This window comes from Magnolia sinica, chromosome 17, assembly GCF_029962835.1.
Source record: "Magnolia sinica isolate HGM2019 chromosome 17, MsV1, whole genome shotgun sequence".
NCBI lineage: Eukaryota > Viridiplantae > Streptophyta > Magnoliopsida > Magnoliales > Magnoliaceae > Magnolia > Magnolia sinica.
The window spans coordinates 2,769,044-2,794,965 of NC_080589.1; the positions used below are offsets into that span (position 1 = coordinate 2,769,044).

The 25,922-nt window shown below is 40.8% G+C and overlaps 1 protein-coding gene across 2 annotated transcripts; it reads right to left on the bottom strand.

Annotated features, from left to right (window-relative positions):
* Positions 1-1,148: 1,148 nt before the first annotated feature.
* LOC131231586 (zinc finger CCCH domain-containing protein 5) lies at positions 1,149-25,021 on the bottom strand. Of its 2 annotated transcripts, XM_058227834.1 has the most exons (9): positions 24,465-25,021; positions 21,066-21,215; positions 20,767-20,904; positions 16,611-16,769; positions 11,590-11,682; positions 10,853-10,969; positions 5,410-5,484; positions 4,851-5,065; positions 1,149-2,948 (listed from the first exon to the last, which is right to left on the bottom strand). In XM_058227834.1, exons 1-9 carry the CDS (start codon positions 24,816-24,818, stop codon positions 1,391-1,393), a joined length of 2,859 nt encoding a protein of 952 aa, XP_058083817.1. In that variant the 5' UTR covers positions 24,819-25,021; the 3' UTR covers positions 1,149-1,390. The 2 variants fall into 2 exon arrangements, with proteins under 2 accessions (XP_058083817.1, XP_058083818.1); XM_058227835.1 differs by lacking the exon at positions 10,853-10,969.
* Positions 25,022-25,922: the final 901 nt, after the last annotated feature.

Below are 25,922 nucleotides of genomic sequence, written 5' to 3' on the forward strand. Positions count from 1 at the left end.
AGATGATCCTCAGGTGCCTAACACAAATCAAGGTCGACCCCATACGTACCTTAAAATTTTTACCCATAAATCAGAAGTTTTTTCAGAAATTTTACATTTCTCTTGCTAACATTGCCATTTCAGGTTTTTTTTAGTTAATTACAAATAACCGGCTATCTTTTGGGCCATTTTCAGACTCGCACTCATTTTTAATATTTAAAGTAATCCTTCTACCATTTGAGAATACATAAGAAAAGTATTTATTTGACTTTTCGCCACCAACCATCTTTTAAATATTTGAAGTAATCCGTCCTACCATTTAAGAATACATTACAAAAGTATTTATTTGACTCTCACCAACTAACATAGTTGCAGCTAAAGGTTTTGATGATGTTATTCTAATTGAAGGAAGTGGGCATGTGTAAGAGTCAATGGCGCATGTGTGTGATCCACACCGTTCATCCGTAATCTAATCTGTAGGTGAGCCCTAAGAAAGTTTTCTACAGTTTGTAATGTTTTTGGACTGTAAAATGGATCTGCCTGGTGTGCTCCACATTATGAACTGGATGTGTAGACCCCACATAAGCCACCATTGCTCCCTATTTTCTGGCCCACCAGAGTTTTGTATTGGCCTGATTTTGGAGATGAGGGCCAATCATGGGGGCACAACTATCCACTTGATGAGGGAAAACTCACTACAAAATTTACAAATTGCCCCCTATTTGTGGTAGTTTAGGGTGTAATCAGATTGTTGGGGACCACAAGCATGCATCCATTGACACATACCAGTTTTGGTTATTACTTTTCTAGGGCTGCAACTTAGTTATAGGGTCAACCCAAACCTGATTGACCCAAAGCCAAATTCAGGTCAGGTTGGGTTAGGTGATTGAACAATGCCAACCTGTTTTGAATTTGGGTTGAGAATAGGTCGAAAAAATACATGCCTGTTTACATCAGGTTGGGGATAATCACTTGCATTTGGGTCAAGTTGTTTCAGGCCGCGTTGGGTCAAGTGTAATGGACTAAAGTTGTGTTTGGGTTGGGTAACTCGGGTTCGAATTAGGGTTGAGTCTTCTTGAAGTGAGGTTGACACGGCACAACCGCCCTTTTTTCACCCCAAATTACTTCAACCTCAGTACCTGAGGCTGAGGAAACTGATCATAGTTCAGTAAGTATAAAAGGAGATACAAACTGGATTTCCACTAACTATTTTAAGCAATGCATGGATTTACAGAAGAAAGCTGGTTTTTTTGGGTTAAATCCAACACCATTTTAAGCAAAAATGACAAAAAATATCAAAACCATTTCAAGCAAAAAACGATTTACAGATCACTATCTAATTGAAGACTTGGATTAAGCAATGCATGATAATCTTTCGCATGCAAAACACGATCAGCCAAATCCTTGCAAATTACTGGCTTCTGTCATGACTTCTCCCTCTCCTTCTTGACTTGCCACGATGTTGAACAGGTGATCTGCTTCTCGATCGCTTCCTGGATGCCCTTGACTTGGACTTGGGAGTATCAGTGTCCGAATCACCCATTTCATCAATCACGTTCTTTCCACAATTTTCCTCGTCCTTGTATCTTTTCCTTCTACTGCCACCAACACAGTGGTTTCCAGAATGCCTGTTGTAGGATTCCTTTTGATTCTTGATCTGACCACCAGATTCTTCGGAGGTGGTCCGGCAGCAAGCTTGGGCACTTGCATCACATAGCAAGCCTTCACAGGCTACCTTCTGGCCAGATTTTGACTCTTTTTTCTTCCTGCCACTGTACACTTGTTTAGAAGAAAAACTTACATCATCAGCCTCCACTTCTCTTGGCTCATATCTATCATTGTCATGATCACAATCATGGGAACTACCCTTTCCATGGTTCCGATCCTCATGTTCGCGATCATGGGAACTACCCTTTCCATGGTTCCTTTTGTGATTCTCTTGGAATTGTCTATTCCTAGAAGGAGAATCTCTCTCCCTTTTACGCCTACCAGTGTGTACCCTCCTGCTGGAATGATCACGATGTCGGGATTTGCTTACATCAGAATAGTCTCCACTAGAATCACAATCCTGGGACCTGTATCTCCTGCTATATCGCTTGTGATCACCAGAATCATACTTCTCTTCAGAAATTCTGTGCTCGTCATTGAAACTTGACTCCTTTTCCCAACTACTTGACCTTGCTTTCTTCCTTGAGTGGCTATGGTCCCGGCCTTCATTTCCATCGTCATATTCTCTCCCAAGGCTGTGACCAGAGGATCTGTCTTTACCAGCATCATATGGTTCAAGCTCTTCTGAATCGTAGTGCTGTTCACATTTCCCATGCTCATCAGGAAGATCTGCCCGCCTTCTCCAGCTAGTCAATTGCGCCCTTCTGCTCAAATGACAGCCATTTTGATCCTTGTTTGCATCAGGGCAGTCTCTTCCAGAATCGTAATCGGAGGATTTATCTTTCACTCGGTAACTTTCACGATCACTGCTATTATATTTTTCTATTTTGTCACTTTCATTGGGACCATTCACCTCCTCTTTCCGGCTACTCAAGCGCCCAATCGATTGACCCCTGTATCGGTTTTCATTTGGATCAGCACGATCACAGGTCCTATACTTCTTCTCAAGTCGATAATCATCGGAACTGTATTCTTCTTCTGATCGATCATGCTCATCAGGGAAACACATATCTTTTCTCCGTCCTTTCAACAATGCCCTTGACTGCCTATCCGAACGGTCTCTGTTTTCATCATAGTAATCTCTACGGGAATCATGATGATCGGTTCTATACTTTCCATAGTCAAATTTATGTTTCTCTCGAGATTGTTCATGTTCGTTGCGAAAGCTTGTTTCCCTTCTCCTGCTCCTTGACTGTGGCCTCCTACTCGAAAGACTATGCAACCGACCACGGTTTTCATCAGAGTATTCTCCACCGGAATTCTGGGAATCCTCGCCAGACCTAGATCTTTTAGAGCGGTACCTGCCAAATCCAAATCAAGAATAAACTAAGACGAAGCAGCAAGACTTGAAAGAATGTAATCTGCACAAAGGAATACAGAGATCAGAAACAAAATCCATTTAAGCCTTTAAGATTTCTTCTAAACTGCACCATGGGGTTCATTGTCTAATCATGTACCCCGAACAAAAGCAAAGAGATCACAGAAGAGGGGTCATGGGAAAACAGAAATCCTCAGCTGAAGATTTCATGGTGCAGATTCAACAGCTATGACCATGGTTCGCTCGGTAGGTCTTGTCATCGTTGAAAAACTTGTCCAGATGTGGGCACAAGTCAACTTGCAACTAGTTCAAGCTTTATAAGATTAATGAGCTTATATTATACCCTGATTTTTCAATATTTTGAAGTACTCAATCAACTAGTTCAAGCTTTATAAGATTAACGAGCTTATATTATACCCTGATTTTTCAATATTTTGAAGCACTCAATCAAGCTTTTCTATTTCTTGGTTACCGTTCTAAATGAACCAAGTTAAAACTTCGACATCACTTCTTTGCATCAAAAGCCAGTTTTCCAAGTATTTGAACATGTTCATACTTGGAACCCTAAAATATACATGAGATTCTCAAATAACTGGGTAGATTTTTATCATTATTTGTCCGAAAATTCAATGATTCATACAAAATTTCCATTCCCAGAATTCACAAAACAGGATTTACAAATCCCAAATAACTGGCACAAGAGAATGATGATGATGATTTGTATGAAAGCTCAATATAAGTCGCCCTTCCTGAAGCAAGTAATGGATGAAGTCGACTTGTTGGAAACGGGCCCTTTCTGCTCCCTCCATTCAGAAAAGGGCCACAATGCCCCCACAATTATGACTTCCGCATCACATCCAGCTCAGTTTTACTCATTTTAGGGTTTCTGGCGGATGCAAGCTAATTCAGTGCATGTGGCAGCATTCAGTTTAGTGCTCAGAGGGGCATGAGCATCGGATCTGAGAAGAGTATTAAAAGCTATTGGCGAAGCAGGTAACAAGGAAAGCAAACAGCAATAAAAAAGAGCATGATTTTGCTTAAAGGTAGCAAAAGGGCTTTTGTTGTCTAAAGGCGATGGTCTTGCCGGGAGTTTTATCTGAGGAGGTGATGTAGAGCGGGTCGCGGACAGTTATATGGCCAAGATGGATCAGAAAAGGCCCGGTCGACGACAGAAGTGATCCAGACCATCGAACCTTAAATCGGGCATATCTTGCAATCCGGAATGAGTTATCTGACGTAAAATATATGATTTTGGGGTAGAACGAGCTACTGAAGCCAACCAACCCAGCTACGCTGGGTTGCGCAGCCCGGAATTGCGAAAAACCCCTGGATCAACGGTCATTTCCCTGTTTTAATTTCGTTTTTACTATAAATAGTAAATTTTAGTTTGATTATAACTCTTCATCCGTCGGGCTTTAGGAGTTGCGCCAAACGTGAAAAGAGCTTAGAATAATTAGGAGAATGGTTTGGTGAAGCCAAATAGGACACTATTTTTGGCCGAAAACCTTGCGCACTAGTAGACATCACGACCGTCTATAAATAGTAAGTTTAATATTTATAGTAAGTCGCGGATTCTAGGAGTTTGAGTTGTAGTTTGATTCTAATTTCTTTCCCATTTCTTGGTACCCCTATTTAAAGGGTTGTGAACTCGTTTTTATTGATGAACTAATCAATTTCGAATTTCTTAGAATATATTTCTATTTTCTGCTTTCTTTCCTCGTGGATTCGAGAAGTCTCTGTGAGGAGTCCAGAGAAGCTCCGTGGATTCGGAGTAGTTATCCTCATCACGTTCATCCCTGCGTCAGGAGGTTCCTCCAAGTTGTGAGGAATTAAATTCTGACACTTCCTATTAAACTATCACCATAAGATTTGGGAACATGCAAACCTGATTGTTCGCTTCCTCCTGGAATTCCTTGGCTGCTCCTGGTTATCCAGCTCCACATGCCTCTCGTATTCTGTTTCATCAGAAGGGCCAAACAAAAAAGCCATCTTTTTCACCCAGTATTTAGGGGGTGGATTATCCCAATCAGCCCATTCATAATCCCCCCCAGGGTTGCGGAAGCAATGGATGAAGTTGCATGCAGTTCCACGAGTACAAGTCTGTCAAAAGATATGCCACACTGAATAAGATGAGTGGGAAAGACTGGACTTCACCAACAGCTATGTATTTTTATCCAATGGTATACATAGAGAGTTCAAGAACCATTTCTTGCATGTGTGTGTGTGTGTGATCATGCAAAAGAACGGAAGGGAGATAGACATTTTTTTCATAGGCACATGCCAAAGACTGTTTAGTGCTTGCATGTATGTCTGCACAAGCAGAAGCTTCCAGAATCATGAAAGCCAACAACAACAACAACAACAAAGGGAAAAAAAAAAAACAGAACACTTTAAGGGTGTTCCTCAAAAGAACATGTAAAGCATGGAAAAGGTCCTGGTTTTACCTTAAGTCTTGATTTCATGTACTCCCCACATATAGCAACTTTCCATCTGGTAACCCCAACGAACTCGCATGTTATCTGCCAGTATGCAAACCACCACAATAAACAAGGAAACATCAAACCCATGACCACCATAAAAGTTCGCGAAATAGATTGCTTAATGTGGGAGATTCGAATAGTATATTGCTAGACATATCTCAAGGACTTGAGCATGCACAAATGCAGGCTTATGCATGCATGTCTATGATGGAATGCACGCAACATCACAAATGAACTTGATCATATATGCCCGTGGAGAAATCTGAAAGAGTATTACACTTGGATGGAAGATGGAGATAACCTCAACCTTTCTAAACCTTTCGCACACGCACAATGAACAAGGAAACATCAAACCCATGGCCAACATAAAAGTTCGCAAAATAGATTGCTTAATGTGGGAGATTCGAATAGTATATTGCTAGACATATCTCAAGGACTTGAGCATGCACAAATGCAGGCTTATGCATGCATGTCTATGATGGAATGCACGCAACATCACAAATGAACTTGATCATATATGCCCATGGAGAAATCTGAAAGAGTATTACCCTTGGATGGAAGATGGAGATAACCTCAACCTTTCTAAACCTTTCGCACACGCACACGCACGGAGAGAGAGAGAGAGAGAGAGAGAGAGAGAGAGAGAGAGAGAGAGGTCTAGGCCATTCATAGAGAGAGAGAGAGAGGTCTAGGCCATTCATACAGCCATAGCAAACTGCACATGAATTGCATGTGGGCAACAATTCATCTTATTACACCTCATTAGGTGGTCTAGGCCATTTATACGACCATAGCTAACTGCACGTGAATTGCACGTAGGCAACAATCCATTTTATTGTGGCTCATTAGATGGTTTTTTTTTTTTTTTTTTTTTTTTTGAGAAAGAGATAATGCAAATTTCATTAAAAGAAAAAAGGAGAAACAGAAAGGGGAGGGAACTGGCCCGCTGAGGTAGCAGAGAAGCAACCCTCGAAAGAAAAACAACCCTGAAAGAAAAAAGAGAGGCTGACCCTACAAAGAACTGACAACTTAAGGGCCCAAAAATAGAAGATTACATCCCCTCAGGGAATCAACATAAGAAACTCATTCGGACATAGAGTTTTTAGCTCTGCTTGCAACGAACTCAGCTGAGTTTGAGATATCTCTAAAACATCTACCATTCTTTTATTCCCAAACGGACCACCAAATAGCCAGAAGGGCTATCCTCCAGATTGGAGTTCGGAGCTTGCCAATATTAACCCCGTGCCAGGCCTTCAAAAGACAGCTGAAGATTATGGGAAGCACCGAGATGTTGAAGGGATTAAGGAGAAGGGACCAGATCTGGTAGATAAATGGTAGATAAAGCGGCTCATTAGATGGTCTAGGCCATTCATATAGCGGTGCCCACAATGATCATGCCTTGATCCAAAATCAGGATGGTCAATTTATCTGGTTGACCACACGTGTACAAGAAAAATGGATGGCTTAAAAAGAATGGCCTATGCTTTATATTCAACGCTCAAGTTTGCCCCACCTAATGCATGGACCAGTTTGACTTCTAGATCGGGGCAAGCCCATGATGGATCCCACGAGATGAATGCCTAGGATTTGGCAAGAGTAGAGTGAATCACCACTTTAAGACCTCCTTGAGTGTTTCTCCCAAAAAAAAAATTGTTATTTCCATGATATCAATTAGCAAGGTATTTTGGTCATTCAAAAGTCCTAAACGAAAACTCCGGTTATTGTCTTTTACTATCCACTCAAACACAAACATGGCTGCTCATGTCCAAGGTTTTACAGCGGTTAACTATCCATGTGCTCGCATAGACAGTCTCCTCCTCACCCTATGAAAGAAATTGGAGCACATTCTCCTTCATCCACACAAATAAGCGTAAATTATTGGAATACGACCGGCTTCAAAAGTTAGTGTATTGCCATTACAATATAAAGCTACGAGAGATGCTGCTCCGATCTAAATGAAGAAAAGCACAGGACTCATTGGATCTGATGGCGGTCGGACAATATTCATTTATTGAGGACGAGGACGAGAATCTAATTTACCAGTGGCTTAGGTCAGATGGCTTGGATACTTCAGAAGGGCAACCGGAGCCGCATGATGCGGAGGAGGCAGTAGAACAAAGGATCGATGTTGATGCACAAGTGGAGCAGCAGAGATCTCCTGATGAAGCATTCAACCCATTGACGAGAAGTCTGTGGCAGTCACTATCATGCGGGACACGTGGCGAGGAGACATTATCCAACACCAAGACAGTGAGTAATGCGGCGGGTGGATCCAGTGATGGTGATAAGTCTGATGACAGTGATGGGGGTGATGGTGACTCTGGCGACAATAGCGATGATGGTGATGATGGCAACAGGGATGGTGGCGACGAGGGTGTAAGTCCGTCTACAGGCCTCTTAGCTCTTTCACTAGAGAATGGGGGTTTCGATCATGCCACACAGGACCCTGACCATAGTTCTCGTCCAGGAGGACCACGGCCTCGTCTTATCTACAATAAGTAATATGAATGTCATAGGTTACCAAAAATATATATATATACACAAGTTTTCTGATTTTGAGGAGCTACTGGCAAAATGCATGAGCGACATAAGCATTCGTGGGAAGCGAGGTGGCTCTAGTTTCGGTTCACGGACGAGGGAGGGGAGCTCAAGTTACAAGCCACAACATGGATATGGATCACAAACACGAGAGTAGCTCGAGTTATGTGCCACAGTATAGGTATGGATACGGAGCTAGTGGATATGCGGGGAGCGACTCCAGCAATTATGGATCATCATTTTTCGACTATGGTCAGGACTTCACTTCCACATATGGGCAGGTATATGGGTAACAATATGGATATGGAGGGCAATATGGATACCCAATAGCTCCATCTACACCCATTCCAAATCCGTATCAGCCACAGACTGTGACTATTATACAATACCCATGAATGGGCGTATTAGTTCGGTTCGAAGAGGATGAGTACCAACGTTATGTCAAGGAGTATCTTGATTGATACCATTCTACTATAACTTGGGCACAGTACTGTTGATTTGTGGAGGAGCAATATTCTTTCCCGGCCCATCGAGATGGAGAAGATGATTACAAGGCACCACGTAACTCTATGTGAGTCTAGGCCATAGCCAGTCACATCATTGGTAGGCATGTTTTATAATTTCTACTATATCTTTTGCTTTTGAATGCATTGATTGTGTTTTCATACATGTCTTGATACATTTATAAATGTTATGCATCATATTTGAATATAATTGTCTTAGTTCAATCGGACAACAAATAGCTTAGGACCCTATACAAAGGAAACCTATTATGTGCACTTCTTTTTTGAGATTTACGATTTGAAAGTGTATATTAAGGTATTTTTAAATAATCCTTGAAGTTTCATTGAAAAATTCAACCATTTCCCCATGTTTCCCAAAAAGTGTGATAAATTATGCAATACGAATGATATATCCCGTGCGATAACCGATAAGTATCTATATCCCAATGGTGCGATACATTGCACGATATCGATATTTCGAACATTGTCTGTAAGTCTGTCTTGTGCGATAGTATTGCTAGTATCGGGGATTTAGCAAAAAATCGTGCAATGTTGTACGATATATCGCACGTTACGAAGAAAAAAAAAATTCTAAGGGACTTCTGATGGGTATCATCTCGTTGGCCAGCGATAACGATAATATCGGCCGATATTGCGAACACTGGTTGCATGATCCTTCTAACCAGGTAGGACTCCTACTTATAACTCTCACTCTCACACCCGCTTTCTACCTATTCATACTTGTTTACACTTTGAAAGAGACACTTCTTGCCTCCCACACCAAATTTTGTAGCGACTTCACTTCACACTTCATGCAATCATAGTTGTATAAAATATATATGTATTCCATGAAAAAAAAAAAAACAATGAGTTTGTGTTTATTCTTTAGGAAGGTTTTGTTTTTCTCAAGAAAATTTCACCTATACTGAGATAATAGATCTTCGATTGCTACCTCCCTAAAGGGAAGACCATCTCTGCTTACAACTGCACCCTAGCAGTGGCACTATGCATGGTATCATCTCATTAAAAGTTTCAAACCCAAAGGCTTCTCTAAGCATCAGTAACTGTTTGCAATTCCCTGTAGAAGGACTATTGGGTGACCGGTTGCTGGCATAAGTCCTTTTAAAGACTCTCGTGGGCACTCTTGTAAGTCCAACCCAACCTCTCGTCCATCCATCTTCCCTCTCATCCACACTTCTTTATCCATATCTCCATCCATCCATTCGAACTTTACAACCACCCATCAACTCATCCTCTCTTTCCCATCCATCCATACGTCCCCTCTAGTATGTATGTATATATGAATGTATGTATATCTATGTATTGTATACATGTGCGTGTCCATGTATATCTATGTATATACATGAATAAAGAAACTAAATTTGCAGAAATTTTAAGACAAAAAAAGACTTTTTTATTAAGTGTCCCAAAGGATTTTTTTATTTTTATTTTCTAAAAATGTTTAGTCCAACATGGCAACAGGTGTTGAGCATGACTTGGTACGAGAGGGAAACTTACGAAGTATAAAGGTATAGCTCACTAATTCCCCAAGAATTCCTTGGCAGGTTTGAAAATATTTCATAAGCCTATTAACATGATTACTAGAAGCCACATACGAGTTGCAAGTCAAAAAAAAAAAAACAATCCTCATGCAAAATTTATCCCCTGAATATTAAACGAATGCAAGATTGTAGAGTTTCGTTTTAAAGTTTAAAATAAAATTTAAAGGAGTGGTATGGGTAAATCTCGCAAAGCAGTTTGGAGGCTTATTGCGATGGTGGAATTCTTTGGTTTGTTCGAAAGGGGTAGAATGGTCGTTGTTTTGAGAACAAGGGATCCCCTACAAAAGAGGTTATTTGTAAAGTTAAATGTGTATTGTTGGAATGGGCTGCCTATGTTAAAGCAACAAAGTCTGCTGACCTTTCCTCCTTTTTTGCGTAGCTCTTGGGTTGCATTCTTTTCCTTCCCTTTCAGTGGGTTTTCTAATAATTTTTTTCTCTAAAGGAATTTTAAAAGTTTAAATATTAGCATTAAAATAGTTTAGTAATTGCAAACATGGATTGCCAACTCATCCAAGTCGACTCAGACTCGGTCAGGACCAGTACTGGTCGGGACCACAAGTCACTCCTGACTCAGGTGAGTCCTGACTCAACTCGAACCCAGATGACTCAAGACGAGTTGCCATGTCAAAAGAAATCATGATTGCAAATGGTATCCATTATGGATTTGGTTAAAAGCATGCCGTCCTAGAGAGCGGTTGCAAATGCGAAATACATGGTTGTAGGAAAACCCAAAATGAATGCTCATGAAACATAACAAGTAATTTAGACTATTAAAAATACATTGGTGGAAAAGAAGTATGTTACCTGTTTTCCAGCAAAATAGCGGCCATTTAAAGAAGTATAAGCAAGCAAAGATGACTCCAGGGACTTATAATGCACGTACACATTTCCACGCAAATGGAACGACCCATTTCTACACACCTGAAGACAAGATTGCATTCACAAATTCTGAAATCTAAAGCAACTGCCATGCCACTAAAGACTTCATCAGTGCTCAAACATTAGAACTAGAAACAGTAAAGCAAAAGGATCCATATTTTTTAATGGTCTAAATTTCAGAAATTGAAGGCTTAAAAACTCAAAACTAGGCTCAGACTCAAGGACTGAAGTCCAAGCACACTCGAAATTGGGTCAAGTATTCAAACATGTTTTTTACTTTAAAAAGCACAATCTGTAGTCTGAATTTTTGAGTGCTCAATGGAGCATTTCAATTACTCACTCAAGTTTCTCAAGTCCTTGATTGAACATTCCATGGAGGAAGAACAAGACAAGGGACAACAGAATTCCTAACCCCTTCAACTCAAACAGTTATCCTTATTTCAAGTTATTTTAAGTTTTTCAACCTGAATTTGGATGTAATTGAGTTACTTGGAAAGTTTTTAAAACACCAAAGCCACACTCAAAATTCTAGAAGTTTAAAACGCAATATTTTTGCCTGTTTCCTTGGAAGGAACTCTTTTCACAATTTTCCAAAAAGAGAATTACGAGTATATTAAAGTTGAAAGTAACGGGTGGCTGAAAAGCCAGAAGCATTCAGCTACCTTGAAATTAATAATTTCCCCGAACTTCAGGAACTCCGTGTGTACATCCTCATAAAACTCTTCGTAGCAACGTTCAACCTCTTCATCCGTATACTGGAACAAGCATGAACCATGAAGTATATGTCAGCCCAAAATGCATGCATATTAAAGCAAAATGCAGTAATGCACTTGTCTAAAAATGACGACTTCTTACACAGTGAAGATAGATATGCCCACACATCTCAAGAGACGTGTCAATGTAATGTTGAAAAAACAACCCTAGCAATGCCCACCCTACCATATCTAAATAGCCATTAGTAAAAAGCTGACAATACAAACCATGAATTCATGAGTTGATTCATGCATATGGTCTCATTCAGCCATCAAAGATAACTTTTTCTCCTCTAGGAAACTATCATTCATTAACTAGCAGAAAGGTATGCAGCACAGAATGGATGTTGTATGAAAGAAAAAGGCATGGAATTATTCTGGGTAAACCAACTCAACAAACTTGGGGCCTGTTTGGGTGCCACTTTAAAACCATTTATAATTTTGAATATGCACTAAATTGGTGCAGTTCTCGGGACAACTGCCATCCTCCTGTTTACCAAATAAAATATTTTGGACGATGCAGTGATTTACCGCTCCCCACGCACGTGCAAACGTGTGCCACACATGTGCAAGATGCAAACTGCCCACATGGCACACCATCACGAGAAAGGGCCTCCCCTGAAAAATCAAGTCCATTAGATAAAAAGGTCAGCCACAGTGGTGAAGACATTCTTAGCCATCAGGACAACTTCCGACAGCCACTGACACACCTGTTGCACCTATCAGTCAAAAACTCATTAAACCAATATTTTGGTGGCACCCAAACACAGCCTTAGGGGCCGCTTGGATACTAAAAAAAGTTCCATTCGGACAACCTTGCCCGGACAGCGCACATGCCCATGGCTTATCAACAACCATTACCCAGACAATGGCACTAATTCCAATAAAACAGAGACTCCGCTGTCCAAAAAACTAGCCACTAGCATGGATTGGCAATCTGGATTTCAGTTTTAGCCCATTTTGCATAAAATGCATGGAGTAGCAATCTTTCATAACATGCATGGCACATGACACATGAGCTATTCATGTGAATGTGCCACAAGTGAGACCACTCATCTTCAACCACCGCAGTAGATGCCTATCTGGGAAGTCATCTAGGAACACTGGAACCAGCAACTTCATCCCCTTGTGTTTCCATAATGCAAGTCTTTTGGATAGACGGTGATCATTTTTTTGAAAGGCAAATAGACAGTTATCATCACCTCTATGTTTCCACGATAACAAGCCTCTCGGAGTAGACATGCATATTAAGGACCTCACATGATTGTATCACAAAGGTGCAAAACGAGAGAGAGAGAGAGAGAGAGAGAGAGAGAGAGAGAGAGAGAGAGAGAGAGAGAGAGAGAGAGAGAGAGAGAGAGATGGCAGTTAAGATTGGTTACCAAATGGGTCATTTTGAGAGAAACAAAGGAGTTCAGAAGGGCGTGGCATGGGATACACTTACGACGGGCCTCTCAAAGTAGACATGGATAGTAAGGACTCACATGACTGTATCACAAAAGTGTAAAATGCATGTGAGAGAGAAGGGGTTAAGATAGATGACCAAATTGGTACTTTAGAGAAAGATATGGGAGTTCATAAGGGCATAACTGAACTGACTAGAGGAAGGGGGGTAAGGAAGTTTGATGAATCATGTACTTCTTTGTGTTGCTCACATTTCCCTTGCAAAGGAAACGGAAAGGGTAAAAAAGTGAATGTCAGATGGCCAGCCCGACAAGGTAATAACAGCAACGGGTGAACCTCAAGGAGATGGAGCATGAGAACTATCCTACAAAGCTCCACAAAGCAAGAAAGTAATAGCAACAAAGTTAGATTTTACTTGCATATAACTACAAATAATCCCTTAGGCGCTCGATGGAGGTGATTGGGATGAAAAAATTGTGGACAATACGGTCGCGAATTGGTTAGCCCTTCTCAAGCTTAACCACAATTGTAGATACTTGGAATGCTGGCATCGCATTCATTCCTTCAAGCTTGACCACAGTTATCCTCATCTGTTGAGGCTCTTGGCTGTGGGATGGCGGCTTTTCCTTCCTCTTACCTCGGTCCGCCTTTATGTTTGGGTAAACCTGCAGGCCATCTCCAGGATTGTGTAGTGGAAAGAATGGAGCGGAAGCTTAGCCCCTGGAAGAGTAAGTTACTCTCCCTAGAGGGTAGGCTCACCCTTATCAAATCATCTTTATCTAATCTTCCTCTTTACTCCGTGTCCCTTTTTATGTGTCGACATGTCGTAGGGCGGTGCTTGAGCGTATTGACAGGCCAAGGAGATATTCACTCTGGCAAGGGGGTGCTGCTAATGGCAAATTTCACCTCTTGAATTGGAAAGAGGTTTGTCAGCCATTCAAGGAATGGGGAACATGGATTAGGAAACAAGAAAGTGGGTATGGTGGTTTGGTATCGAGGACTCCAGTATGCGGCATCATAATATTGTTGCCAGGTATGTTTCTTCAACCATGGGCTGGTGGATTAAAGAATCTTGTCTCTATTGAGCCTCCTATCTCTAGAAAGCTATTATTCCAGTGTCCCCTAAGGTGTTAGATTAGATGGTTGAAGTTTTCCTGTTGGGAAGGCTCTAAGGTTAGATTTTGAGAGGATATTTGGTGCGGGGACTCCCTGCTCCAGTCAGTCTTCCCAGATCTGACTACCATCTGCCCGGTGGCCAATATCTCCATTGTTGAGTGCTTCTACCCTTTTTTTAATTAAGGATGACAATTTATTGATAAAACATCAAAAGCCAAAAGAATACAAAGAAAAAAGGAAAACAAAAACAATGAACACCACCTCAACAACAAAACAGTACCCACGCCTAATGGCGTCAACTAGAGGGGAAACTGCCATCCACTCTAAAACAAAACATCTCACTGTAAAGAACACACCTTACAGATTGCCGCGAACATCCCAGAAGCATACGAAATTTCTTTCCTTCCATATAGCCCACAGCCCAACTAGAAGAAACAGCCTCCATTCCTTTCTACCCATACTACCCTAACCTCCACCATGCCATTGCGTATACAAGTCTTCAATAGACCTGAGGAAGACCTAATAGACGGTTGGGATGTTTGGGCTCCCTCCTGTTGTAGAGACCTGAATTTTGAATTCGATAACTTGCTCCTCCTCCTATCTCTTTTACAGGGAATGTTGATTTCAGTGGGAGTTACGGATTCGCTGTTGTGGAGGTTTGGGCTTTCCAGGAGATTCTCGGTATGCTCTCTCTATCGGAAATTAGCTTAGTCTGTGCTTGGGGATGAAAGCACTTGCACTGCTTTTGTCTGATCTTACAGGGCTCCTTTGAAAATTGTTGCTTCCGCTGGTTAGCCGGGAGGAAAAGAATCATATGACCATTGATAACCTCCAAAAAAGAGGCATGGTGCACCCAAACGTCTACATCCTAGGTCTTCATGGGGAGGAGTTAATGGACCATCCTCCCAAAAAGAAGCACGGTGCACCCACCCCAATGTCTACATCTAATGTCTTGATGAGGAGTCAGCGGACCATCTCTTCATTCATTGTTCCTTCTCCAGGATCATTTGGTCGGGCATTTTTCGATCCCGGAGCATTTCTTAGGTTATGCCTGCAACGACAGATGCTTTATTTTGCTCTTGGCATGGCAATTAGGGTGGCTGCTTCTCTTCTGACTTCATTGTGGTTGATTTGGTTGGAAAGAAAAATCATGTCTTTCAGAATCACAGTTTTTCTACGGATGGGATGATCTATAGGGTGTTCATGTTGTTATCTGAGTGGCTGCCTTGAGTTTGTTCAGGGCTGGGGTGTGGGCTTTGTATTTTTATTTTCCTGTTAATAAAATGCATCATCTTTCAAAAAATAGTCATCAGTCAAGTAGAAATGGATCGCATATATTAGAGCATGCAAGGTTGTATACAAGGATTATCCAGGAATGCACATTTGTTCCCACTGCTTTACAAGTATAAATAATGAAAGGACAATTTGCTAAGTCAGGATTTCACTTGCAGCAGTCATATACCACAAATTTCTTGGTTATTCTAAGTACTAAAAATCATTCTAGCCTGGACACATTCATTATTTCATAGCATACCATTCTGGGACATCCAACAAAAATTAGTTTCGCATATATCTTCTTAGTTTTACAGTTTCAGTGGCTAAAATAGCACAGCCTTCACCTCATACACTTAAGACGTCACCTGTGAGTCCAGACCATGGAAGTAATCCCAATACCAGCGGAACCCCTCCAACAGTACAGCATACAGAAAATGGCCGAATAACTACCAACTGTTAAGGAGCTAATACTCATGGATGTGGTAAAAGCATAAAGCAAGAAATGTCTGTCAGAACATTACTTGCAATATACACTTGCAACATTACACCAGAATGAAAATCCGCATGAACTCTCAAAAAGAAAGTAATGAAGGCTCACAACAGTGCAGCAAAATGCAGGTCTAAATAAACAAAGATGAGAAAATAATTTTGGCAGACTTTAAAGAATTAAGACAAGAAGATTTAGGAAGCCCAAAAGACCATCTCAAGCCACATATCCTAAAGGTATCATAGGATACAAAACTGCAACGAAGGTAGGACCAACTCCTTGTACTGAGGACGCTTTTGCCTTGATGTATTTCTTCTTTGCTTAATAATTTTTTTGCCATTACTTATCAGGATGAAAAGAGAGAGAACTTTAAAGCCCAAAAATCAAGGCCAAAGCCTTCAATCTCCATCAAATTGAACCTTGAGATGAATTTCTGACAAAAATCAAGTCAAACAGCAGAAATTTTTCCAGAAAGAAAGGCCTACCATCATAATGGATATAGTAGAACAATAACCAGAGGTAACAATACAAATAAATCCTTACGTAACAATACCTTCATTCCTGATTTAAAAGATAAATTATGGAAAAGATACAAAAGAATGATCATCAGGATACGGCATCAGCCACATGAAAGCAGTATCTTACAGACCTCAAGCCCCTCGTCTTGCTCCCAAGCAATGCCTGGGCCACTGTACATGTTCTTAATAAGCAATGTGCAGGATTTATCAGGGTGAAAATGAACTCTGCTGCAACGTGACCCAAAACGGCATGCCCCAGTTTTAATGTGAAAAGGACAATGAGCTTTATCCTACCAAAAGCACAATAAAGAGAATGTCAGCTTAAAGTTCTCAAGATAAAGCAGCTTATTTCCTTCTTTTTTTATGAGAAGAACATGAAAATATATTAAAGATTAACCAAAATACATAAGGGCCTGTTTGGATTCACAGAAACATACACTGAGGAAACGCCATTTCCATGAAAATGGCATTTCTGTAGTTTGTTTTTGTAAATTTCCAGGAAACACCATTTCCACTGCCCTCTCATTTCCTAGAAATAAAAAAGGCCCTTTTTCTTAATTTCTTAACCTATACTTACTAAACTTCATTTCCGAGAAATTATGGGAAATGAGAGGAAATGACCACTCTCTTTATAAAGAGCCTCACATGGTAGTCACATGTGCCACCGCCCTTCTTCTACATGCTTACGTGCAACTGCCCATCTTCAAGTGCCCCACATGTGCCAATGTGCCACCATCCATGATAAAAGCACCATACATGAGCCACATGTGCAACATGAGTCACCCTCATCATCAAACACCCCATATGCACCAACATGCCACATGGCTGCCATCCATCTTTAAGTGTTTCACACGCATGACATATGCCAATGTGCGACATGTGCAACATATGCCCCCGACCACCTTGAAGTGCCCTCATGTGAAAACGTCCATTTGAGTGCCCCACATTTGTGCCACCTGTGCCACAATCCATCTTAAAGCACCATTCATGCGCCAATGTGACATGCCACATGCACATGTATTACCGCTCATCTTTAAGCATCCGCATGTGCCACCGTCCATCTTCAAGCAGCCACATGTGCTAATGTCCCACAAATGACATGTGTGCCAAAATTCAACTTCATCATACACATGTTTCACCTTCTGATTTCCAGTAAAAATTTAATGAAAAATTCCTTTTTCCAAAGGACAGATTTGGAAATGGAGAAAAATTTTCAAGGAAATCTTGTTGAAAACAATCAAGGGTAGCAACTTTTCCTTTCACACCATTTTCTAGAAATGGCATTTCTCGATAAACGCCATTTTTCCTCATTTTTTCTTCCACGCCCTTAAGAGGAAAGGCACCAAGGAGCCCAAAATTTGTTATCTTCGTGTCACTCAATAGCCAAGGAGACCACATGCGATGATGGAAATAGCTGAAAATCTAGAAGAGCCAGGATTTCCCCTAAAATCCACATAATAGCATAAGGTACAATCTTCCATAAAATATTCCCTTTAACATGAAATGGACCCCCACTCCACCTAACCCGCTTTTGAGGAGAACCCCAACAACCCACTAGCTAAATGTTGGTCATCACCACCACTCCTAAATAAAAATCCCAAAGGCGACCTTTACATAGACTTTTTTTTTTGAAGACGGTTTGTCCCCACCCCAAAGGCAACCTCTACATAGACTTTTATATAATAGAAATTTGCTAAAATACCATTGAATAGTGTGGCAACCATATAACTCTTCTGTAAATTGGCCATAACCACTCAAATGACATCAAAATTGCATAATCTTGAGCTTATTGAAAGCCAACTCAATAGTCTACCAATTTCATGCAATTCAAACATCATTCGATACCCAAAAGAAGACAGAACAAAAAAAGGGACAGAAATACAAAAGGGAAACTTATTAAATAAGTCATGATTCAAATCTGTTATGGACGTTATGGCATCAGTTTGACGCAAGCTACCAACCTGACACAACACTCCTTCCTTAGCTAGTGATGCGGACACAAGTGCATTCAAGGTGTACCAACGAAGAAAGCGCCAACCACAAGTGCCGTCCTTGTGGATAGGCGACTATTGAGGAGCTGAAGACCTTTCACATGTGATTGGACATATAGAAGACCCCACTTAGGGAAGACACATGTGAAGGAAGATTTGAGAAAGAGGACCGAGCCCCCAAACTTACCCAGACTTATGTTATTTGCACGTTTTTGACTTAGTTAGCGGTCTTTTAGTAATCTTATATCTTTATTTGCTTATTCTAGGGGTATTTTAGTAATTTTATGTCTTTATTTGCTTATTTAAGTGGGGTAAAGCCCTAAACACGAATTTCAACTATTGATGAATGAAAAGCAAACCCTTTGGTTGCCTCCTTCCTCTCTTCTCTCTAATGGTGCTTCTTCTCTCCCCTTGATCTTCTTCTTCTAATTTCTTCTTGTGCCCCTCCAACTTCCTCAAGGTAATAACTTTCTTTCTTCTATTTTTTTGTTTTGGCTAATTCCTCTTCGATCAAAATCTTGAGAACCGATCTAAACCCTAAATCCCCAAATTCTCAAATCCCTAATCCGAGAAACTTCTTGGTTCTTCGGACTAGTGATCTTCATTGATCGATTGGGTGTGACCATGCAAGATCGGGAGGTCTCATCCTCGCCGGATCCAACCTAAGTAGTAATTGAATTCCATACTCTATGGTTGTAGTGATGGCCCGCTCCATTGCATGTTTCCTTTATGATTTTCTCAGTTATGATGATTATTGTTAGAATTTTGGACGTTATGGCATCAGTTTGACGCAAGCTACCAACCTGACACAACACTCCTTTATCTAGGCTAGAGATCAGCAAGGAGAACATAAAGCTCCCACAGGTGCAATATAATAGACTATTACATAGGTTGATTACATTCAAACACTATCTAATAGTCTAGTACATTGGTTGAATGTAGCTGAAATGAGGATGTTGAGACTTGAGATGGATGAGTGGCGAGACAAGGAAATGAAAGAAATAGAAACGAATGCATTCGAGGGAACTTAAGTAGTAGCACCAATACATAATAAGATGACGGGAAGTAGACTTGACAGTTCGGTCATGTGCAACAGAGCCAAGAATTGTGCTAGTTAGGAGTGAGTTAGTACAGGTTGATGGCTCTAAAAGGGCAAGGTGAAGGCTCAAAAGGACATGGATGCCCACTGAAAAAGAGAGAGAGAGAGAGAGAGAGAACTAAAAATTTATTAAGATGCCCATTGAAAGGCAGGAAAAGAATACATGGCAACGCTAAAGCTCAAAAACAGAAGTGATAGCAATCTTAGCTGCTTTAACATGAGGAGCCCAACTAATGCAAGACAACTAACCACTTGCTCTAAAAGCTCAAACTGATAGAGCGTGACGAATCAATCCCTTTATCTCATAGCCCAGGCCCCACATCTCATGGGTTAGGTCCTCGACCGAACCCCCATCGTGGGCCCCACATCACATGGGTTCCGCATCACACGAGCCACCCGCCTCACATGGGTGGGGGCCGAATCAATCCCTTTATCTCATAGCCCAGGCCCCACATCCTATGGGTTAGGTCCTCGGCCGAACCCCCTTGTGGGCCCCACATCACATGGGTTCTGCATCACACAAGCCACTTGCTTCACATGTGCCGCCCACCCCGAGTGTGCCCCCACATCTCACGGGCTACCCCACTCGACCCCCGTGTGAAAATGCCCCATAATGACCACCACAGTTACATTTATGATGCGGGCGGTAACAGTCATTACGGACCCTATAACGGCCATTAGTCTCTTTTTTATTGAAAAAAAATCAAAAAAACTTGTATCTACCCCATAACGACCTTTATGAAGGGCATAATAGTGGTCATTGTGGAGGTTACAGGTCTTTTTTTCCATAACAGCCGTTACAACCCCATTACATGTAATGGTTGCCAGCGTTAATTTTATGTAACAGCCTTTACAACCCCATAATGGCCATTACGGCACAACATGTATCCACCACCTCAATCAATTTTTGCAGGGGTCTCCTCTATATCCCGTTAGGGTCTTAGTCCCATGGTCTCCTTGCTTTTCTTAGCATGCTCGAACATTTTCTATTCCCAAACGACCCATTTCTATTAATGTGGCCCTTTCCCAGAAGGACCAAAGTGCCCTCGCATAAATGCACAGCCCACTTCAATGTATCCATAATACCATCTAGTGATAAATGATGAATCATATCCCAGATACTATCAAGACAGATCTTAAGTTTCTGTTATGAGAAGTAACATACTAGATCAAAAACGAAAAAGGATTTCCACTTACTTGTTCAGTTCCAAAATTTGGGGTTTGCTGAGCAACACTCGCAAACACTTCCTGTGCAGAAACAGATGAAGTACTCTTGTAGGCAGCAAAAGCAGTCGATTGTGGAGGAAGTGGATTTGATGTTGGTCTGTCAGAATCCTGCTACAATACATTGAATGTTTAGAGCAAGTCTTGCAGCACAAAAGGTCCTCACTCTCACAACTCACAAAACATACAGTGTACAACCAGAAGAGTGACCTGTCACCAAAACAATCTACTGACTAAAAGATATCTTTACTAATTAAATGACAAAACAATACCTCTTTGCATTTTTGTTGACTGGCACTTCTGCTTGGAACCTTGACCCTCTTCTTCTTGACAATTATCTCATTTCCTTGCCAGATGATTTCAGCTGGCCCCTCATCAATATATTCCCAGTCATCGTCTTCCACCAACTCATCCTCTTGCTCCTGAGAGAAGCAACACGGATAGATAGAAGGAGTCAATCACAATTGGAATATAGAAAAAATGCAACAAAATAGAATAAAAGCTTGTAAGGTCAATTAGGTAAATACTGTGCGGTGATTAAATGATGCTTGTCAGACATGTCCACTCTTTAGCCATCAACAACCTCATTGAGTTTATTATGCACAAGAACATTCTCTTTGTTATTTTGAAATTTTCCAGACATGGGAAAATGTGTACAAATTTTGCACAATTGAATGATGATTGAGAAGCACAAATCTCACAGATAATGCTGAGAGAATCCAAAGTTAATACATTTGAATTAATTCCTCAAAACTGGAACTCAAGCATACACAACAAGCAAATTGATCAGAGGATTAACATCAAACAGAATGAGCCACATCCTGGTCAACTCATATACAAATGAGCCTATTACTAGAACTTTATGTTTGCATACATTTTCAAACAGAACTGTCCTTTTCTGTTTAAACAGGACACAGAGAAACTAATAGTCTCTTCAATTGCAGGATTGGATTAGGAGGCAGAAGCTAAGATGTAGCAGGTTGCCAAAAAGGACAAGCAAACAAAGTGCCTCACAAGCATTTATAAAAAACTCAAAATTTCTTAGAAAAATGTATTTGTACAATTGTACTCAATGTTTACACTTTGGGTATGAACACATGTATCGCACCCTTGAAATTCAAAAACATGTCGGTTATTACATGAGAAATATCGGATGCATCGTGTAGCATTTTGTTGTTTTGGAAAACATTGGGAAATTAGTTGAATTTTCAATGAAACTTGAGGGGATGTTAAAAAAGAAACCATTACATACTTAGAAACAAAAGATAACGAAAAACAAGTGCATATAATAAGTCTCCTTTGTATAAGGTCTTAAACCATGAGTTGTCTGACAAAAGTAATGCAACTATATTCAAAATCAATTCATATCATTTATAAATTTAAAAAATTGATTAGAAGTGGAAGATTTGACAGAAAATGGGAATTTTTATTTTTTTTATTTTTTTCAGAAAACCCGAGTGCTGCTGTTAGTATCAATGTATTATCGTTGATACATCATCGATACATTGTAATACAACATGATACATCATACATTGCTATACATTGCAAGAATATCTTCAATATCCAAAAGTCCCGCAACTTCCTACGGGTTTCATAGCGCTGAGGTGTGATATCAATAATATCGGTTGACAGCGGTTTCAAATCGCTCAAAGTGCTATGCAATATCAATAATATTGGCCGATATTATCAATAACGCAATCATAGATTTTACTCGACAAAATATAAGATAAGACAGGTTAACTGAGAATATCTCTTTCCATCACTCCATAGCAAGGCTACATACAACTAGGATGGATAAACAGATGATTTAAAAGCCACAATGGAGGTGTAACCAGTGAGGTGGGTTGTTCAATCCAAACCTCTTCAAACCAAGGCACTATCATGATGCGGTTCATTATTTAATGTTGTAGTAACAATCCAAAGCCAAGGAAGTATAGAATTAGAAATGAATGCACAGGAGAGAATTTAGGAGTAGAAGCAAAAGGCAACAAGACGATGGAAAGTAGACTTAGATGGTTTGGTCATGTGCAACAGAGAACAAGGTTAGAAGTGAGTTGGTACATGTTGAAAGCTCTAGAAGGGCAAGGAGAAGGCCCAAAAAGACATGGGTGGAGGTAGTAAGAAAGACTTGATGACTTGTGGTCTGACTCAAGTTATGGCCTTTGATAGAGGGGAAGGTGGAAAAGGATTCATGTAGCCGACCCCAATTAGTTGGGATAAGGCTTAGATGATGATGACGATGAGTGATAGTCCAAAGCCAGTCAATCACTGGTTCATGTTGGTTTGCCCTGGCTCGAATGGTTTTAAGCTTTCCTAATTACTAACAAAACAGACTGGTTACTGGTAGATGGCCAGCTTCAGTCACGTACGGTTTGCAAAACACAACTGAAAAACTATTCATGTCACCCAGAGAGCAAACAACAATCTACCTCCAGGTCTCAGAGAGCAAGCAAACATCTATCTGCAGGACTGGAAATGCTCAATACAAAGAGGGGGAAATGGGAGAAAATGAGGAGGTTTGATAATCCCACACGTCTATAAAGCAAACATCTACATCCACAGCCACATGGGCCAACATAGCACATGGATGCGAAAGTCAAGCCGTCGATTCACTGCGGCTCCCACCTTACAGACACATTGAAAAAATAATAATCAAGTTGGTCCACTCATCACACGAGCCACGATGTTAGAAACAAATGGACAGTCATAGAAACTTGGCCAAGTTTTTCTGACCCATCCAGTTTTTTTATGAACTGTGACCCACCTGACAGTGGACCAACCTATTTCTCAGTAAGAGTATCTACAGTTCTACACAGTGGGATCCACCTGATGGATGGCTTGGATCTCACACCTGTCTTCACGTAACTGTGACATGACTATGGATGGAATTGCTTATACAAATGTATGGGATTAGCAAACCTCACAAACAAGATGCGAACTATATAAACCAGCAATGAACAAGAAACACATGCAAGTCGATGACAAGAACATGGGAAAATAGTAATTTAATGCAGAAAAATTGCTCTAGAGCTCAGATTCACTGGAACTTCTTGATTTCTTAAATTGTAGTTCAGCCTCAATTTCTTTTGGCCCAAAATCAACAAGTTCACAAACCATCAATAGAAGCAATTACAAGAATGGGAATTATTTGATACTCCAGCTGCATTTGATGCTTAAAATGAAAGAACTTAGAAATGGTACACATGGCGCATATTAACCCAAATTAAACCAGCTAAATTGTAGAACCAAGTGTCATTTAGTTACAGTACAAAAAACAGATTGGTTAGACAATCCTAACCTCTGATGGGTGAACACTTGTTTTTTGAAATAAGCCCATTGGATATTTTTCATTTCTAAGCGTCCGATAAATGTCCAGCAATCTAATATTTTGATTACCAAATAAGAGCAATTATTTGTTCATGATTCATCTAAACTGGTTCCCATAATTTGGACAGTTCAGTTTGAACTATTTGTATGCCAGGTAAGCAATTTCGGAGTCATTTCTAACTGATTACATCTCATCCATCACACTGGCAGAGAGTATCAACGTTCGTCTTGCAAGAAAGTCTATATCAATAGGTAGTTAAATGATCAATTGTATCCTGGATTACAACTAATATGAAGACCGAATGCAAGAAAAATAACATGATGCAAAGGCGAGAAGGATTCACCTTATTTCTCTGTGATTCTTCTAGAAGCTGCCTTCTCGCATCCTCTTCGGCTTTCCTAGCAGCAGCAGCTTCAATCCACAGCCTCTCGCGTTCTTCAAATTCCTTCCTCTCCCTCTCCATTCTCTCTGCCTCTTCCTGCTCCTCCAATTTCATCCTCAGCTGATCTTCTGGATCATTCAGCCTTGCCTCTTCCTCTTCCCGCTCCTTCAACGCAATCTCCTTCCTCTTCTGCTTCCTCTTCAGCTTCTTCAAAGATTTTCTCTTCTCTTTCCGGTCTAGGGTTTCCGCTTTCGAAGGATTCTCGTCGCCTGGGCACAGTGGGGCGTCTGCTTCTTCGGGGATCGGATCAGCCATTTTCAAGACGGAGATCCTCTGAATTCAGATGCGACTTGTAAAAATGACTTGGATTCGAGGGGGAAATGGAATTCTAGGGTTTTGCAACTGGATTCAAATCCAAAGCAAGGGAAGAAGTGACGATTGAAGGGACGATTCGCGCCAGGAGAGATTCTAGATGGTGATTCGCAGCACAGGCGTCGCGGCACTCGTCGCGAATATGGTCTGCTCATCACGTGGGGCCGATTGTGAGAGGATGGCACAGTAGCGCGAGTATAACTGCGAGTAATCTGTACCGTACATGTAAAAAGTCTGTTGTAAATCTCGACCATCCAACTAATTACTCCATGATGTGGATAAAATAAAAACGCCTTCAGCTGATCGATCTAAGCCATCCAATGATTAGCATTTTAAGTGGAATGGAAATGACACAATTGATTATTGGCAGATGTTCGATGATGTGATGAACGAGGATTGCGTCCCATCCCTGCCTGCCTGACTCCAGCTGGAAACGAGCAGGCGTTTTGAGTGGCCACCGTATTGTATGGGTTTTATCCAAACCGTCCATCCATTTTTACATATCATTTTAAGATATAGGACCAAAATTTAGGTATATGCAATCCTCAAATCGACCACACCACAGGAAGCAGCTGTGATAATGATTCTCAACGTTGAAACTTTTCTACGGCCCACCGTGATGTTTATTTGCCATCCAACCTATTTATAAAAATCTATAGACCTGGATGAAGGGAAAACACAAATATAAGCTCGATCCAAAACTTTTGTGGCTTCCAAACAGTTTTTAATTGTAAGAATTTAATCCCCATTTTGCAGTCCACATGGTCTTATATCCTGAAATAATAGGAAAAATGGATGAACGGTGTGGATAAAACCTATACATCACGGTGTCCAGTTAAAGTTCTTGCAACGCAATCCGCATCATAATGTGATGGCCATGATCGCTCAATAGATGTTGGCTCAACCCGAGCACAGAGACCAACCACCCTCTGTTGTATGAACGCGTTTTGTACCACTGTTAATAGCTCTTGTACAACCATTGGGCCCATTTATCTGTTATGTACCAGTGTGAATTAACCAAAGCTGAGAAATGGAGTATTTTTTAAC

Excerpts from the sequence above, each read along its gene's own strand:
- LOC131231586 (XM_058227834.1), bottom strand. The coding sequence starts at position 24,818 with ATGGCTGATCCGATCCCCGAAGAAGCAGACGCCCCACTGTGCCCAGGC. Across the intron at positions 11,683-16,610 it reads AGCAAGACGAGGGGCTTGAG|TATACGGATGAAGAGGTTGA; the intron begins GTCTGTAAGATA and ends TGCTTGTTCCAG. Across the intron at positions 5,485-10,852 it reads GCTATTTTGCTGGAAAACAG|ATAACATGCGAGTTCGTTGG; the intron begins GTAACATACTTC and ends GCATACTGGCAG.